Source organism: Empidonax traillii, unplaced genomic scaffold, assembly GCF_003031625.1.
Source record: "Empidonax traillii isolate 1590-97213 ecotype Southwest subspecies unplaced genomic scaffold, ASM303162v1 scaffold238:size1398292, whole genome shotgun sequence".
Classification (NCBI taxonomy): Eukaryota; Metazoa; Chordata; class Aves; order Passeriformes; family Tyrannidae; genus Empidonax; species Empidonax traillii.
In genome coordinates, this window is record NW_020955431.1 from 474,534 (window position 1) to 490,706 (window position 16,173).

At 38.5% G+C, this 16,173-nt stretch overlaps 1 protein-coding gene across 4 annotated transcripts in view; it reads right to left on the minus strand.

Moving 5' to 3' along the window:
* Positions 1 to 16,173, minus strand: part of FBXL7 (F-box and leucine rich repeat protein 7) — a 298,878-nt gene that overhangs the window by 189,615 nt on the left and 93,090 nt on the right. For 2 of the 4 annotated variants that reach the window (XM_027888443.1, XM_027888441.1), the window contains exon 2: positions 11,905 to 12,034. The exons of the other annotated variants lie outside the window; for them this stretch is intronic. Coding sequence is in view for 1 of the 2 variants with exons in the window: in XM_027888441.1 (XP_027744242.1) it covers positions 11,905 to 11,955 (51 nt within the window). In the remaining variant the exon portion in view is untranslated. The remainder of the gene's footprint in view (positions 1 to 11,904; positions 12,035 to 16,173) is intronic. 4 annotated transcript variants of the gene reach the window in all.

Below are 16,173 nucleotides of genomic sequence, written 5' to 3' on the forward strand. Positions count from 1 at the left end.
CCATCAACAAGGCTAAACAGAATTCAAAGCTGCATTTTCTAAAATGGAGGCTTCTGTGACTCTTTTCTTTTTACTGCCCCTTTCATTGACGGGGATCAAGTTAAAGAGTCTCAGGAACTTTAGGCATTTCTAAATCCATTTCTTGACATTTATGAACTCTGGTGACTGGGTTCAAAATGGTAATGAATAAATTAATGAATAATTCAGAACCACTCATGGAAATCACCCTCAGCAATTTCCCTTCACATCCCATGTACTGAAGAGTGAAGACAGCTATAATGGTTGGCTTTATCTGGAAGTTAGAGTTGTTACAAGAGTTTAAAAGATAAGAATAGCAGCACATGCAATTTCAAGTAGAAGTTACATTATACATGGTGATATCAAGCCAATGCTCTCTTGAAAGCATTCATTTAGTGAATTTAATGAGGGCAATTTGTCACCAATTTCACACACCATTTGCCTAGAATTCTCCAATGCAGCATTTCACTGCATGCTCCTCCCCCTCAAATAAACTGCATGTTGTATACAGTTTTGCCTATCATTAATCATCTTTTCAGCACTGCAAGTTCAATGCTGCTTTCCCAGTAGGAGACCAAAGGAGCAACCTAGCCAAAAGAGGGAAAAGTCATGGGAAAAGAAGAATATAAATGTTCACTTAAACAAAACAAAACAAAAAAGACAAGAGCAAACCCTAGTAGGACCATCCCCTTCTGACCACAGTAGCTGCTTCTAACAGCAACTTCTGGAGCTCTACTCTTTCCTTGAGTAGAGCATACAGCTACTGTACCCAAACGGTGTTTCTTTCAGCTTAAAAGTTCAAAACAGAGGCTAAGGTTATCTGTCAGTTTAAAATAAAATATAAAATAAAAAAAAAGAAAGCAAACCATTCCCCCCTCTCATACTGTCACCAGCTTCTGGAATTGTTGTATTTTATTTTTCAACTAGATCCAATTCAGAGAATTATTTATTGAAATTGTATCTGCAAAAGGCTTGACTTAATAACTAACTAACTTAAGAAGCCATTACTGTTGATTGTCAGCATTTTTCTGCTAACCAGGATGACTGAGGGAAAAGCAGATGGAAAGTAATTAAGAAGATCAGGAGTGAGGTTTGCTGGATGTAACTGATACTGTTGGTAAATCTGGGACTCATAAATGATTCTCCTCAACGAAGAGAGACAGATGTTTCTGCTATTTCAGCAAGGGGCTAGGAGGGAGCAAGTAAAAATGAAAATAAAAATCAGTAGAAGAACAGTGAGCCTGTAAATAAGTGATCCAACTGGTATCACACACTTCTTTCTTTCCTCTGACACTCCTAATAAGTTTGAAAACTTTGAGAAGTGGAGAGAAGGAATCCTCTGACACGACCTTATTAAAAAAAATTCAAGATGCCAGTAACTATAGCTTACTTCATCTTATGTGGACTTGTGCAGCAGAAATATGGGCAAAAGAAAGCATTAAGTTTACTTCTAAACATCTGAACTTCTAAAGCAGTGTAGGAAGCATTGCCAGTTCTGCAATATGTTGTATGTTATGTTTAAACAGTACTGAAAACTTGAAATGAGGTAAAACAAAAAGGGAAATAGGTGGAGCTATATATTTACATTCAATATAGGATCCCTCCCTGTTGCAGGAAAGGCATTTTAGGAAGGCTGAGAGAAGGGGGATGGTGGGGAGCATGTCTGTACCGAGCATGTCTGAAGGGGCAAGGCATGACTCAAGCTACAAAGCATTTCCACAGTGACTAAGTGCTGCTATCATCTGTACTGGCAGCATTTTCAACCCGGCAGTGGTCTGTTGCACTAACTATGCTTTCTCCTGCCAGAGGCATCTGAAAGGAGGAGGTTGCTTTCCTCGGACCAGCAAATCATGATTTTACTATTTTGGCCCTCAGCAATTATCAATAAGAAAGTTAAATGCAGTGTGAGTTTTCTGCATGTACAGGACAAAAAACCCCTACTCCTTTTAGAATTTTTCTGTATCTGTTTAAAGATATGTGTGTTCTTCTGAATACTTAACACCCCACCAAACTTTCAAAATTTAAAAACATACTTTAAAAATTTTTCCAAAATCTATGATACTGCATCTGAAGGAATAATCATGTTCATCTCAGCTGCTCTTATCTCCCAGGCTTCTGAGAGATTTTCTTTTATGGGGAAAAAGATAAATCCATACAGAAAGATCAGGGATGTATATTTTTTTTTTAATTAAGATTCTAACAATTCTATTTTATTTCCCTTATTGACTGCTACCTGGAAGCTGCTAAAGGACTGTCGGTAACTGGCTGTTAAAAAAAAACCACACGCACACACAAAAAAAACCAGCCTGCCTCCCTGACCCAAGGTATCCAGGTATGAAACTGTTCAGATTAGTCAAATTGAGGCTATTACAAAAAATATACCAAATATCCAAGAAAGGTCCTATAAAAATGACATGAAGATGATGTAATATTGCCAGCCACAGAAAATTCAATTGGCTCAATTAACTAGGTCAAAGACTTTTTCTTTCACTCCTACACCACTAAATTCAGTGTGGTTTAAGGACTGAAGACACTGCATTTCTGTCTCATAAAACAATAGAATCACTTAGGTCGGAAAAGACCTCTAAGATAATCGAGTCCAACCTTTAACCAAGCACTGCAAAGTTCATCACTAAACCACATCCCCAAGTGCCATGTCTGCCTGTCTTTTAAGTGTCTCCAGGGATGATGACACCACCACTACCCTGGGCAATGCTTGACAACCATTTCTGTGAAGAAATTTTTCCTAACATACAACCTAAACCTCTGCTGGCACAACTTGAGGTCATTTTATCTTGTCATGTCTTTTGTTACCTGGCAGAAGAGACCGAACCTCAACTTGCTACACCCTCCTTTCAGGCAGCTGTAGAGAGTGATAAGGTCTCCCCTCAGCCTCCTTTTCTCCAGGCTGAACAGCCCCAGCTCCCTCTGCTGATCCTTGTAAAACTTGTGCTCTGGCCCCTTCACCAGCTCCATTGCCCTTCTCTGGACACACTCCAGCACCTCAATGCCTTTTTTGTAGTGAGGGACCCACAACTGAACACAGGATTCAACGTGAGGCCTCACCAGTACTGTAACCACAGTAATCCATGCTGCTTGATAGGAAACGTACTGAGCAACATAGCTGGTCTGATTTTATAGAGCATTTAGAGAATTAAGGTCCTTCTTTGTAGGCAGTGAAAATCTGTCCTGCTTGCAACTGCATCAGGAGTCTGTGTGACATTCAGCAGACATGCCTCAAAACTATTGAAGTATGCAATCATGTTTTCTGTAGTGGGTAGACTGCGTTAACTTTGATACGATGGGCAGCCCTACAATTATTCCATTTTTTAAAAAGTCTGAAGAAAACCAGCAGTACAGTTTTGTGTTCTTTTATCCGCACTCCTGCCTGCAATGATGGTGGAGTCAGGCACCAGTCTCCTGCTTAAATCTAGTGCCTCAGCCCTGTCCACCCCCACATTACTGTTCCCTAATGCGTATTTGTGACAAACTTGGAACAACATCTGACCTTTGAGGCCTCAATCCACTTCCCTGCTGCCTGCCAACAAATTCTGGCTAACACTTAAAGAAGATATCCCACCACTGACCTGGCACCATGAGTTATCAGCCTACAGTGAGGCCCCTGTAGTTTAGTAAAACAGTGCCCCAAATACCCCAGGACTCCTAACCCTGCACACTCACGCCCTATGTTTGTCTGAACAGTGCAACTGAGCTTTATTATTGCATCATTATTAATTTGAAGTATGTGTGCTCTTTTGCCTTGAAAAACAAAAGAACAAGTCTGAATTCAAACAGTCAGAAAAGGGCAAGGGAATATAAAAAAATCAGGCATAACAGTCAAGTGCTTCATTATTTCGTATGAATTGGTGGAGGCAAAGTAATTGGTCTCCCAAGTTATCTTAGTACTTCCTGTAACTACACCTAGAGACATACTTCATATTCAGGATGGCTGTCCCTGCTACAAGCCTTTCTGAAGATGTTGCTAAAACTTTGGTAATTGTATATCTTTAGATATTTATAAAGTTCTTGTAAAATATAGAAGCTCTCACAAGAAAACAACCTGGTGGTGTTAACAAATAACAGTAAGTAGTTATCATAGAGTCATAGAATTGCAGAGGCTGGATTTTAGGCTGTGTCACTGCAAGTTTTGGAAAAAAATACATTCAGGTACAGGAAAGAGGAAACTTAGGTCATTTTCCTACAGAAATCTCAAGGCTGGTAAGAGTTTCAGAAGGTCACCTGGAAAAGGCAGGGATTATGTAAACTGCTCCAGGCTGGTGTTTGTCTAATCCAGTTGCAGAGACTTTTACAGTGAAGACAATTTCTCCAGTACTTCCATATACTTACTGTGAGAAACTTTTTACTAATATCAAGCTTGACTGTGTTGCACCTGACCAGATTTTGCTCTACCCTGTGTGTACGTGAAGCGCTCCCACATATGAGCCCAGGTATCATACCTCCCCCTCAGTCTTCCTGTCTCTGAGATGAAAGACACCACTTCATTATGTCCTTCTTTGAGAGAAATGTCATGAAGAACCCTGATCGTCCTCATGAGTGGTTTTAGACTTTCTCTCCTTAATCTGTAAAGAATCTCTAAGCACAGTACCCAGAACTAGGCACAATATCCAAGTTAAACCCTAATCAGAACCTGACCATCCCATGCAGTGCTGAGGGCTACTTCACAGACAGACACTGCTCCATTTCTGTCTTGGATTGTGAGCTTTGCTTTTTAGGCAGCAGCTCTATATTGTTGATTTATGTTCAGCTTTTGACCCGTCTATATGCTCTGCATACAGGCACAGGCAGCTGTATTCTCTTGCCCGTTTCTGTGTTGTAGCCTTGGTGGAAGTGATAAATAGACTGCTGTAGATTTATAGTCAGTTAGCAGATGACTCAAAATTGCATGGACTTTGCTCTTATTTCTTCTTTACTTTATCAACATACTCAAACTCCACAGGGTGTTTAAATTCCACAAACTTTTCTTTCCCTCTTGGACTTCAGAAAAGTGCAGGTCAGGCAGTGGGGGTTCTTTGTACAGGACAGTGCTTATCCCTATGTGTGCTCATACTCCAAAAAACCAGTATACATTCCCTCAGAAATATACAGTTTATACATAAATACCTCTTTCTTATTTGGAAATACTCATCAGTTTTGGATTTCATGAGGATTTCAGCTACTCAAGACCAAGCAGGGATCTCAGTTATGAAGATAATTAGCCACACCAAGCAACGTGCAGTAGAAGGAGACTCGAGACGAGAAAGAAAAGTTCTGTCTCACACTAAGTGACTTTAGATTTACACATCTGAGGCTTAAATTCCCAAACCCAGCAATTAGCACAGCAAAGGCATTGGGACAATGTTTCTAGGAAATTATTGATAATTGTTCAGTAGGTAGGAACAAGAATGGAAGAAATGGTTTTAAGAAGATCAAAAAACCTCTCAGAGTAAAAAACTACTAACAAAGTAAAGAAAAAAGGAAAAGAAAAAATAAACAATATTAATATATCTGAAAAAGTGATATAAAAAACATAAGACCTGGTGTTTAAATTATTCTTGAATAATTTAGATAATATTTCTTGAAATACATAAACAGGGGGGAAAATGAACTGTTCACAATATTCTACAGTCTTTGAAAATGGAAAAAGTAAAAATATTCTTCAGCTGGAAGAGCAAACCTGCAACAATCTTTACCAAAATACAAAATAGGTACCTTAAAATTACAGTGGTTGTTCACTGCCAGGTTTAAAGTTATAGAAAAAAGATTTCTTGAATATTTTAGTATTAAACTTTTTCACTATTGTAAACCTGTAAAAAGTGAGATATTAATAAGATTCATTATAGGAAAAAAAATAACATTAGTTGTTAGAAGTCACTTTTCTTTTTTCAAAGTATGTAATTCAAAAACTTGCCTAGAGTAAAATTTAAGAAGCAAAAAAACATATGAAACTCAATTTTACCCACTTGCCAGCTTAATTTTTTATTGGTGAATACTATAGTAAAAAAACCTAGCCATAAAATGCATCTCTAAAAAAGCCAAATAAAATTAGAATTTATTTTAACTAAAGATAAAATAACTTTAGTTATTTTGTGGCACATTTAATCATCTCCATCAGCCTCGACACCCATGAAGTTTGTGATGTGCAAGCAAGCGCAGCTTAGGCTGGCTCTGCAAGAGCAATTGCTGACTCCCACCATCCATGCAGGTTGAGTTACTCATGAAGTTATTCTCATACCATTAAAATATTACTCTACTATGATCTGTGGTAATGCAGGATCTGCTATACAAAAAGGTAAACCATTCATGAAGTGGACTTGGGCAGAAAACAAGGCAGGAAGAGCACTGAACTTCATCTGGAGTTACTTCTCTTCATGAGTTCTTGCCTCCACTCAAACCCTGCAGGGAGGGAATCCATCGTGCCCAGAAGAAAGACTGTGGTGAGGCAAAAAGACAGAAAGAGTTGCAGAGAAGTTGTGTACAGGGAAGACCCACAGGCTGTCAGTGCAGCAGAGAAAGCAGACCATGGTGAGTCACAGTAACTCAGCAAATCTGAGTAAGAATAGGCACATGCTGCAACAGCTGCAGGGCTGAGAACAGTCAGAAAGCAAAAGGTACCTAGTCTTGTGGAGGGAATGCAGTTCGATATCATTGCAAGAAGAATGGGCCATTTATTTGCATTTTATTGAAGCTAAACTTCCCTCTTCAGTGATGTCTTCTTGAATTATTTTAGACCTAGCTGCCTGTTCTCCACTTTCAGTCTTTTCTTACTCTCACTTTTTTTCAGAGGAGTAAATGATGAAGAGCACATGAACAGAAGAGAAGGAAAAAGGCAGAGAACCAAGGATACATTAACCAAGCAAGAAGTGCGCATTTGCTTTTATTATTTTAAACAAGCTTGTTAAAAAGTACATACCACCAAAATACCCACATTATTGTAAATGATTTACAGGAAGCCTCTAACTACTAGACCAACAGCCCACAGAAATAAATAGTCATTACAAAAGAATGTTCCAGTATTCCTTGCACAGCTATTATTATTATTCTAACATCAAGGAAGTAAAGGATTGACTTTTTTATTCAAGGAAATTGGCTATTAATGATTTTTTTTTCTGAGAAAACTGTTTTACTGAAGGTACCAAATCCTTTTGTTGATTGGAAATTATCTCTGTATTACCTTTCTTAAAAGCTTATGATTTAAAGCACTCTGGACAACTGGCCTAGCAGGAGGTTGTGTCTGCACTTACCATCTAGTTCAACATTAGCTTCTATAATTATGGAGAACATGTTCCATGGACAAAATCAAGTTGTGCCAGTAAGTGTACTCCAAGCGTTAGGTGAAGAGGATCTCAGAACTATCTCAGCCAAACTTTAATTTTCATCCATCCTATTGCCACAGAATTAAATACAACCACATATATCATCAGAAACCTTCCCCTCTGTTCAAAACTAGACATCAGACATTGATTCATTGTGTTATACCGACTCAATGATGGAAGTGTCAGCAATACATCTCAGAAAGGGAGCCAAAAGCATAAGGAATAGCTCAGTTTACAGGGTATTGCTGTTGGAAATCTAAGAATTTATGTAAATCAACCCCAGACATCACTGTGTGGGGAGAAAGGGGAACTTGAACATCACCATGCAGAATGATGTGGTCCTACCACATACTCAAGCTTGTTCAGTTTACTGTAATACCCAATCTGCCAATATTAATTTCTTAATGAAAAACTTACATCTGGGAAACTACATCACCATCAAAGTCACAAAACCCACATCCTGCTTAAATTTCATTCACTTGAATGACATGTCGATGGAAAATCACTGCAAAAGGAACCAGAGCTACAACAGAAGCAGAGAAGAAAAAAAGTACTATGTTTATTAAAACTAAAAGCATGAGTTTTTTTCCAAAGAAACAAGGCCAGAATCTTTATTGCAATATACTCAATTAAAAACAAAGCAAAACAAAACAAAAAGCAAACACCAACCAAGCACCCACCAAAAACAACCCAAAAAAACCCCACCAAAAAACCCCCATGAAACAAAATCTCCCCAGAAACCTCCACATAATAGAATCACACAGAATCACAGATGGTTTTTGTTGAAAATAGAAATCACATTCCTACTGAATACCTCTGATAAAGAAACAGGTCTTTCTGTTGTAGTATTGAAGGAGTTAAATTCTAAATATCCTAAATACTCCCACCTTTCCCTGCAGCTGAAGTTGTCTGCACATAATTTGAGACAGTTGAATAAAAGCAAAAAAATACTGTATACATAACACGTTAAACTATGAGTATGAAAAGAATGTATGTGAAAATCCTGAATATTTTCTGTTTGCCTTTAATTAGAGATGGATTCCTGATCTTGATTATCTAAAGCAGAAAATCAAGACCAGTCCCTGAAATCAGTCTTCCCTTTGTGGGCCTCCTCTTGATTTATGTAGGGCTTTAAACAACACAAAAAAACCCAGAGCTGGGGTTACTGTTCTTTCACATTAGTTGCTTTTTTGAGTCTGTAGATGGGCTTGTGTTTTTGGATATTTATTTCTTGTTACACTACTAGAAAATAGAGAGCTGCAAAACCCCACTACTGAATGTGATACACTTTTAAAATCATATTTTGCTCATAATTTTAATTATATTTTCATTAATAGTCCTCCCATTTTAAGATGCTCCTCCTGACAACCCCTCTTGGATTTGGATACTACTGCGTCACTTTTCAGCAAGTCAAAGGTGTGGCGCACAAAAAAAATGGCAAAGTCAAACTTGTGAAGTAGATGCCTGTGTGGTTCACAGCTGAGAGGAGGAGAGACGGTAAGAAGGTAAAACAAGAAAGGGAAAATTACGATGCTAGGAATAGATGGCACTAACACAGTGAATCATGCATTTTAGCTGCATATTCTCTTCTTGCATGTACAGGGAAATATGTGAGGCCTACAGCTCCCCCACAGAACTTCAAATGATTTAGAGTCCTCTTTCTGCCCCGTGGCTACATAGAGGAAGACAGGGAGGCTAAAACTGATCTCTTGAACTGTTACTGTCACCCTCTTAGGTAAAGCAACCATTGTCCCTACTCTTAGAAGTGGGGAGAGACCAGCTGATCTCAGATGTGCTGAGGTGCAAAATTTCATTGCCATGCAGCCCACTGGAGGGAATGCTGCACAGAAAATGTTGATGTGTCCAAAGCAGGAAACTCAGATCAAGTCAAGACAGAGCAGTTCTTGCTTCCATGAATAGCAGGGACTACACTGACATGAGGGATGCAGCAGTCCAGCAAGTTGCTAAATCAGATGTATGTGATGGGTTACAAAGCTGTTACACAAAATACCGAAATCTCAATTGTTTTCCAAAATGAGTGAAAATAACAGGTTAGTAAGATGTAACCGTGGTTAAACTCTCATTAGCCAAATAGGGAAAACCAGAAAACTAGTTTTTGCGTTTGTGCTTTCTCCTAAAGCCATAGGCTAACGCATCACTGTATGGCACCATCAGTTTCTGAAGTTATCATGAGATCAGCCATTATATCTCATCTCTGTTTTACAACTTTTTCATCTGTTTCACATTTCTCAGCTCTTTTACATGGTACTTTTAGCAGAAACCTGACCACCATAACTGTAGTACTATACTATACAACTATTTTGGAGGATATTGACAGCTCATCAGCAAGAACATGTGAGGAACACAGGTCTTAGCAGACTGATAGAACCTTTGTACTGGCAGATTTCACTCTGCACAGCAAGAGCACGTGCATAGACATGATATATGAGAGATTTGTACCAATGCCAGCAGAGCACACAACTCTCCTTGGCTCAGCTGGCCACAGGATCCATATTTGCTGTTCTGAGGGATCGGTATGGGTGGTTTCTTCTGAAGCTCCACACACACCTAGAGCCTAGCACTCAAATGTAGTTAGTGCACCCCTATACAACTTGTATGAAGTTGTTCCCTCAATTTAATTTAAAAGACCTGCAAGATGAATTACTTAGCCAGTAAAAAACCAACCAAATAATTTTGCATACAGACAACCTTTATTCATTTTTTTTTAAATTGAAAGTTACTTGCAGTTCAAATTGCTTTTATTAAAACTGTATTTCTGTAGATCATTAACACTGTAACACCAGATTCTCCTTCAATTACCTTTAATGAGGCAACTAGCACCATTAATCATGTCTGGATAACTTCAATGATCTTGTATAGGCAAGTAACTGAATGCTTATACTGTCTGTCACTTCCTGACATTCATATTACTAAGCCACTTTACAATACGGCTGTGTGAAAAAGCTTGTGTATGATTACATTGGTGCAGGGGTCCTCTGGGATGGAAGAACAATGTCTACAAAATGACTCATAAGAAAAAGATTTATTTGGAAAGTTGTACTGGGCAAGGGGAAAATAACAAAAGTACATTGAAAAATGGAAGGTCCCAGTCTTCTTTCAAACTGAAGTTACTATAAACATTATGAATTCTATGTGTGAAAGCAGTAGACTATGCCTTACTCCTCTGATGGGCTAACAGAAACACACCACATAGCAGAAGAAACAGGATAGTGAAGAAGCACTGCAGAGCTTCATCTCAACTTGTATCACTCAAGGCCAGGTTGGACTGTGCTCTGAGCAACTTGTTCTAGTTGAAGATACCCATGCTTATTGCAGCGGGGTTGGACTAGATGTACTTTAAAGGTCCCTTCCAACCCCAAATAATCTATGATTCTATGATTCTATTGCAGGTCTCAAGGACACTACATGATCTCAGTGATGGACAGATCTGAGTCTTCTAATTGTATTGTAAGTGTTTCCCTTTCCTGAAAAGAAAAAAAAAAAATCTCTAAGAAATGCCAATGTCATAGATCCTTACTAAGGCAAAGTTTAAATTACCAAGTGGTGTTTTGCATTCTTGAGGCATTTGTGAGACGAATGGTCTCAAAACTCAATCCAACTTTTTTGAGTGATTCCTGTAATGCACATACTTGCTTATCTGCTTTTGAAATCACACTGAAATGAACTGCATTCATTGTGCTATAACAAATGCCAGTAAAAGCTAGATCCTCTAAATCGTATATTCTTAGGGACATGTTGCTACTTAACATTCTGTATTCCTTTACCCAACATTAAACTCCCAAATTCACTTCACAGCTAACAATCTCCACACTAAAATACTCTCATGTAGTACTGCTGGCATTGTATAGCCAGTAAAGAGGATCTCAAGAGGCAACACAGAGATCTATCCTTTGATGCACACAGGAGCTAGGTTCCCCCTGAAGAAAGGTATGATGGACCCATAGAAGCTTTATACCAAGCTCAGAACAGGTCCAAGGTGTTCAACTTCATCTTTGCATCACCCAGTGCAGGTAGATTTTATATTCCTCTTGTTGCCAGCTCAGATAGGCAGGATGGCAAATAATGGAGAAAAGAAATATGGGTCCACATCATTGCTGTGGTACCTCACTTTCATTTTGCAAATACCAAAAATGTGGTTTACCTTAGACCAATGTTCCAGACAACAGTAGGCCTTACTAAGAAACCTTGTCTTAGTATGGTCAGGGACAAAATCCTTTCTAATGATGAAAAAAAGTGTTTAAATCTTGTCTAGAAGAGAAACACTTTTCCTGTGATTTACTTTGGAGCAAGAGCACTAGAGATCAAAAGGAACATTAAGAGAAATTCTCATCAGAGACTGTTTGGGATCATGCAACTTTTGTTTTTCCTCTAATTACTGAGGAAAAATAGCTTATTTTAGTAAGATTTTTTCATGCTGTTTGAGGTAACAATATGCTGTTAAGACCCTAACAGTGCAGCAGAGTACACCAAAATCAATACCACACTTTTGTTCAGGGGAGTCTGGTATGTATTTACATTGCTGTGGATCTAGATGCTGTAAAAGCCTGGTTACCATAATAACAGTGGAGTTAGCACTCTGATACAAATCTTGGCATTTCACCATTGGGTCCTTGCATAAATTCACTGTTTTTGTGCAAAATTCCTTCAAAGGAAGTTTGTCTCTTGATAAAATAATTTTGTTCCTGTGAATAGGAAAGAGAAGAACCTATCTGTTGGTGAGGTTCTTGTAGCCTTCTCACTGACTACAAACAACTGCAAAATATTTGCAACTTGGAAAGTGAAAAAGATCCCATTTTGTTTGCAGGATGATAGGTCTGAGGTAAGTCAGTTGCGTTGAGAAAGTTCTGAGAATGTCTACAAGGGAGACAGGGGAGGCAGGGACATAATTTCTGGATTCTACATAGTGACCCTAACATAGGAGTTGGCCTGACACATAGACTTGTATGGACCAAAGTGCTTATGGTCAGTGCCAAAATTAAAACAGTGTGTGAAATACAACATCTAAACACAGAGGTTAGGGACAATACAAGCAACAAGAACATCAGATTAGAAAATTACAAGTCCACATAATTCACTGGCAATATATACAGTGGGGTAGCTGCTTGAGATGACCTCCAATCATCCCACTGAAGTAAAAAGGTTTTCTCAAATCCTAAATAGGTTTCAAATTTAATTTAAATTTTCTTTAGATGAGGGAAAAATATTTCCATTTCATACTGTTCAGCTGCTATTTACAGTTGAGCATCTGACTCTATATAAAATAAACTAGTTGATAATTACCAGAGAAAACCAATGAGTACTCCCATGAAGACACTCTCAGCTATGAGAAAAATAGGGTTAGATATATTATTAATGATATATATTTTCACAGTCCCCAGGATGAGACAATCTAACAGGCTTGGCAAGTGAAAATAAAGGTCAGGAATCTGACTCAAGCATGCACTGATGACCTGCTGGCAATATACAGAACATGCTGCTTTAATGAATTCCACTGCTGGAACAAAAACTTGGTACAACCAAACAACTGTGTTTGTTTAGCACAGTTATCAGCTTTTTTTGTAAACTATTCGACGGTGTGAAAGAAAAAGAGGTCAAAGCATACTGTACAGAAATGTCATTTTCATTGGACAAATCCATTCAAATAATTATGTTGTCTGATTAATCTAGCCCTGAATGTGTGAAGGCATTACCTAAGTATATTTTCTATGGGTTTCTTTACATTTTAATTGGCCTTGAAAGTCAGGGTTTTTTTGCAGGATAAAATATTAAATACGCTGTCATAATTTCCCTTGCATAAAAATCCTTAAACCTTAGGAAAACCTTTTCAATAGCCTTGTTTAACCCACTAGTGATGCAGGAGTTACACAGAGACCTAGGAAATCAGTGTTTAAAAACTGATAGTGTGTTGTACAGAACACCACAGCCTGAGATTCTGGACATGTCACAAACTTATTCCAGGGTTACTCAGAATTATTGTCAGTTGGGTCATGCTGATCTAAAGTTGAGATGCACACCATGGCCAGAGCTTGTCTCATGGTGTGATGATAAACCCCAGACACACAAGGCATCTGACATGCTTGTGTTCAATGGCCTGATTAGCTAAGATTTCCCACTGTTGCTACAACTATCCAAAATTAAACATGAAGACTACGTAAACAGGTTCATACTTACAGTCATGATCAAACTACTGCATAAAGCAAAAGATTTACATGTATTAGAACTATCATAGTGATTGGTAGTAGATAGCCAGAACAAATCAGATAAACACAGGAACCTGTATTCTCTCAGTTGAACGACCAATTTGTCATTAAAAAAGCTGATGCTGCAGGTGAAAAGTAAAGAACTCGAGTTGTTTTCATAGTCACTTTGAATACTGGGAATGTATTTCTAAAATAGGATGTTTCTCATCTTCAACATGAAAACCAGCCAAATTAAGATAAGGCCATGATGGCCGTAATCAGCTATGAGTTTGGGATAGCCAAAAATTTTTATTGTATCAAAAAAGAGCCTCTTTCAGACATTCTCCGTTCTTGAAATATAGACACAGCCACACTGGTCTGCAGGTGTTAAAGTTTGTTTTCATGGTAAGTATGTTAGAAGATTATTTCAGTCAGTTCAGCAATTAGAGATCTGTCTTTCATAAGACATAAATCTAACATATTCTGCATGAAGTACCAGAGAAGCACTATGCTCTAGAAAGCATAATGAGCTCCCTTCTTTGCTTCCTATTTTAATCATTATGAACTACTGCTGTTACAGGTCACAGAGTGTAGTGAACATGCTAGAAGCAATTACAGTGCCAATTTGCTGGCAATAATGAGAACTTCCAATGGTTTGTTAACCTATGATAATAATATCAGCACACATGGACAGCTGTCAGCGGAAAATCACATTGGCACGTTTTATCTACTGCTGCTATATGACAGGGCTGCCCTTATGACTCTGGACTCAATAACCTCAACTCATCTCACTACTTCAGAGTTTTCTTACCTCACCTCCTATGTTTTCCACAAGTTTTATTTCCTAGTTGCATAACCAAAGCTAAATTTATCACATGGAGCCTGCCACTGTGGTTCATTTGCTTCTTAAAGGGTTATCTTATGACATTTATTGAAGTAGTTTAGGCTAAAGAAGTTTTTCAGGCCTATTAAAAGAGCAAAGAATAATAGGTCTGTACAGCCACACGTGAATTTTGATCTTCGCTACTGACTGACTGTCAAGGTACGTGAAAGAGTTAAAAAAAGGAGGAGAGTGCAAAAACAGGGCAGAAAGATGAAGGAAGACACAATTGCAAAGGAAGAAAAATTAGCAATTAGATGAAAGAGCAGCAAAAAAAATTACTGTAAAGGCTTAATTGCTTCTCAAATGTAAGTTTCCTCAGATTCTGAAGAAAATATGAATGCTATCTGCAATTACATGAGAGAGCTGAGATCTGTGCTACAGGCAGCTTCTTGCAGTCCTGTGCACTGGGGAGAGTGACTGGTCTTTCTCAGAAGCAGAAAGAAGCAGTGTCTACCCCAAAGAAAAGGGTGACATCAAACACTGAAAAAGGGACCAAAATCAAGAAATGTGCCCTGAGACTACCTCTGAGAAACCTTATAGTAAATCAGCAATTAAGGAAGTTACAACAGTGCTTGAGATGGAGCTCTGAGGGGGTCAGTGCTTGTTAACAGGACCCATCATTTATCAATGCCTGATGGCTGCTGCACTCTTCAAAAAAGCTGAAGATTTCTGTGAGCATGAGGAGACGTTCCCTTTTCAGCAGCCCATTGAAAATGTACACAACATCCCATGCCAACCTCCCATGCACCGTGAAACTCCTCATCTCTAAGCAAAAAACAACTGAATGAACATGCTAAGAAAAGGTAGGAAGGCGGCTGATGGCCAGGACACTCCAGTACCTATGGTCAGAAGGGGGATCTGTAGGTGTCCCAATGGACTCAGCATCACCTATGTGTGCAGGAGAGAACTGGGATCTGCTTGGGCAAGCTGGTTTCTTCAGGGCAGCCTTTCCCTTAGGATAGACAGTAGAAGTCCTTACTAATAGACAGGCCAATCCTATGAGAAAACAGAAGATGAAGCTAAATATTACACTTTTCAGGTAGAGAATTAACACAAATGAGTTAACAAAAGCCTGGTTCTTAACTGGGGAAGAGAAGAAATATATTTTTCTACCCTTTTATAACTGTGAGGACAACCAGAAAATGCTTCCAAAATTGATACCATACGTGCAGATTAAAACCAGGCTGCAAGCCAAATCCTCCTCTTCAGTTTCACTGGAGGAGCCCAGCAGACTGCCACAGAACTACACTGGAGCAGCAGGGGAAAGAATTTGACCCTTTGAGTGCTGCATCAGAATTCCTACTGTACTTGGTAGCCTCAATATTAAAAGTTACAAACGGCTTTGTGCTCAGAAACATATAGATTTTCTGTTAGAATAGTTATGTGTTGATGTCCTCCTGCCCTGCTCTCTCAGAAATGACATTCTCTCTCCCCTGAGGCAGCATATCTGGCATTCCTACTATTGCCCCTCTCCAGAAGTGGATGTATTGGACTGTACTGGTCCCTGATGAAGGAATTTCCTCCATTCCCTAATCGTTTTTCCAACACAGATAATCTGTTAAAATAGCAAATAATATTTTTTAAGTTGGGCTACCTTTTAACTTCTTCATTGTTCTATTGGTCCAGTCTCATACCTCTATACTCAAGTACAAAATATGCTCCCAGTCATTTTCAAAGCCAGGCAATTAATATTTTAGGGTTGATCAAAACTGGTTAAGATTTATTTTTATGGAATAGAGACTACATATTGTATATATGA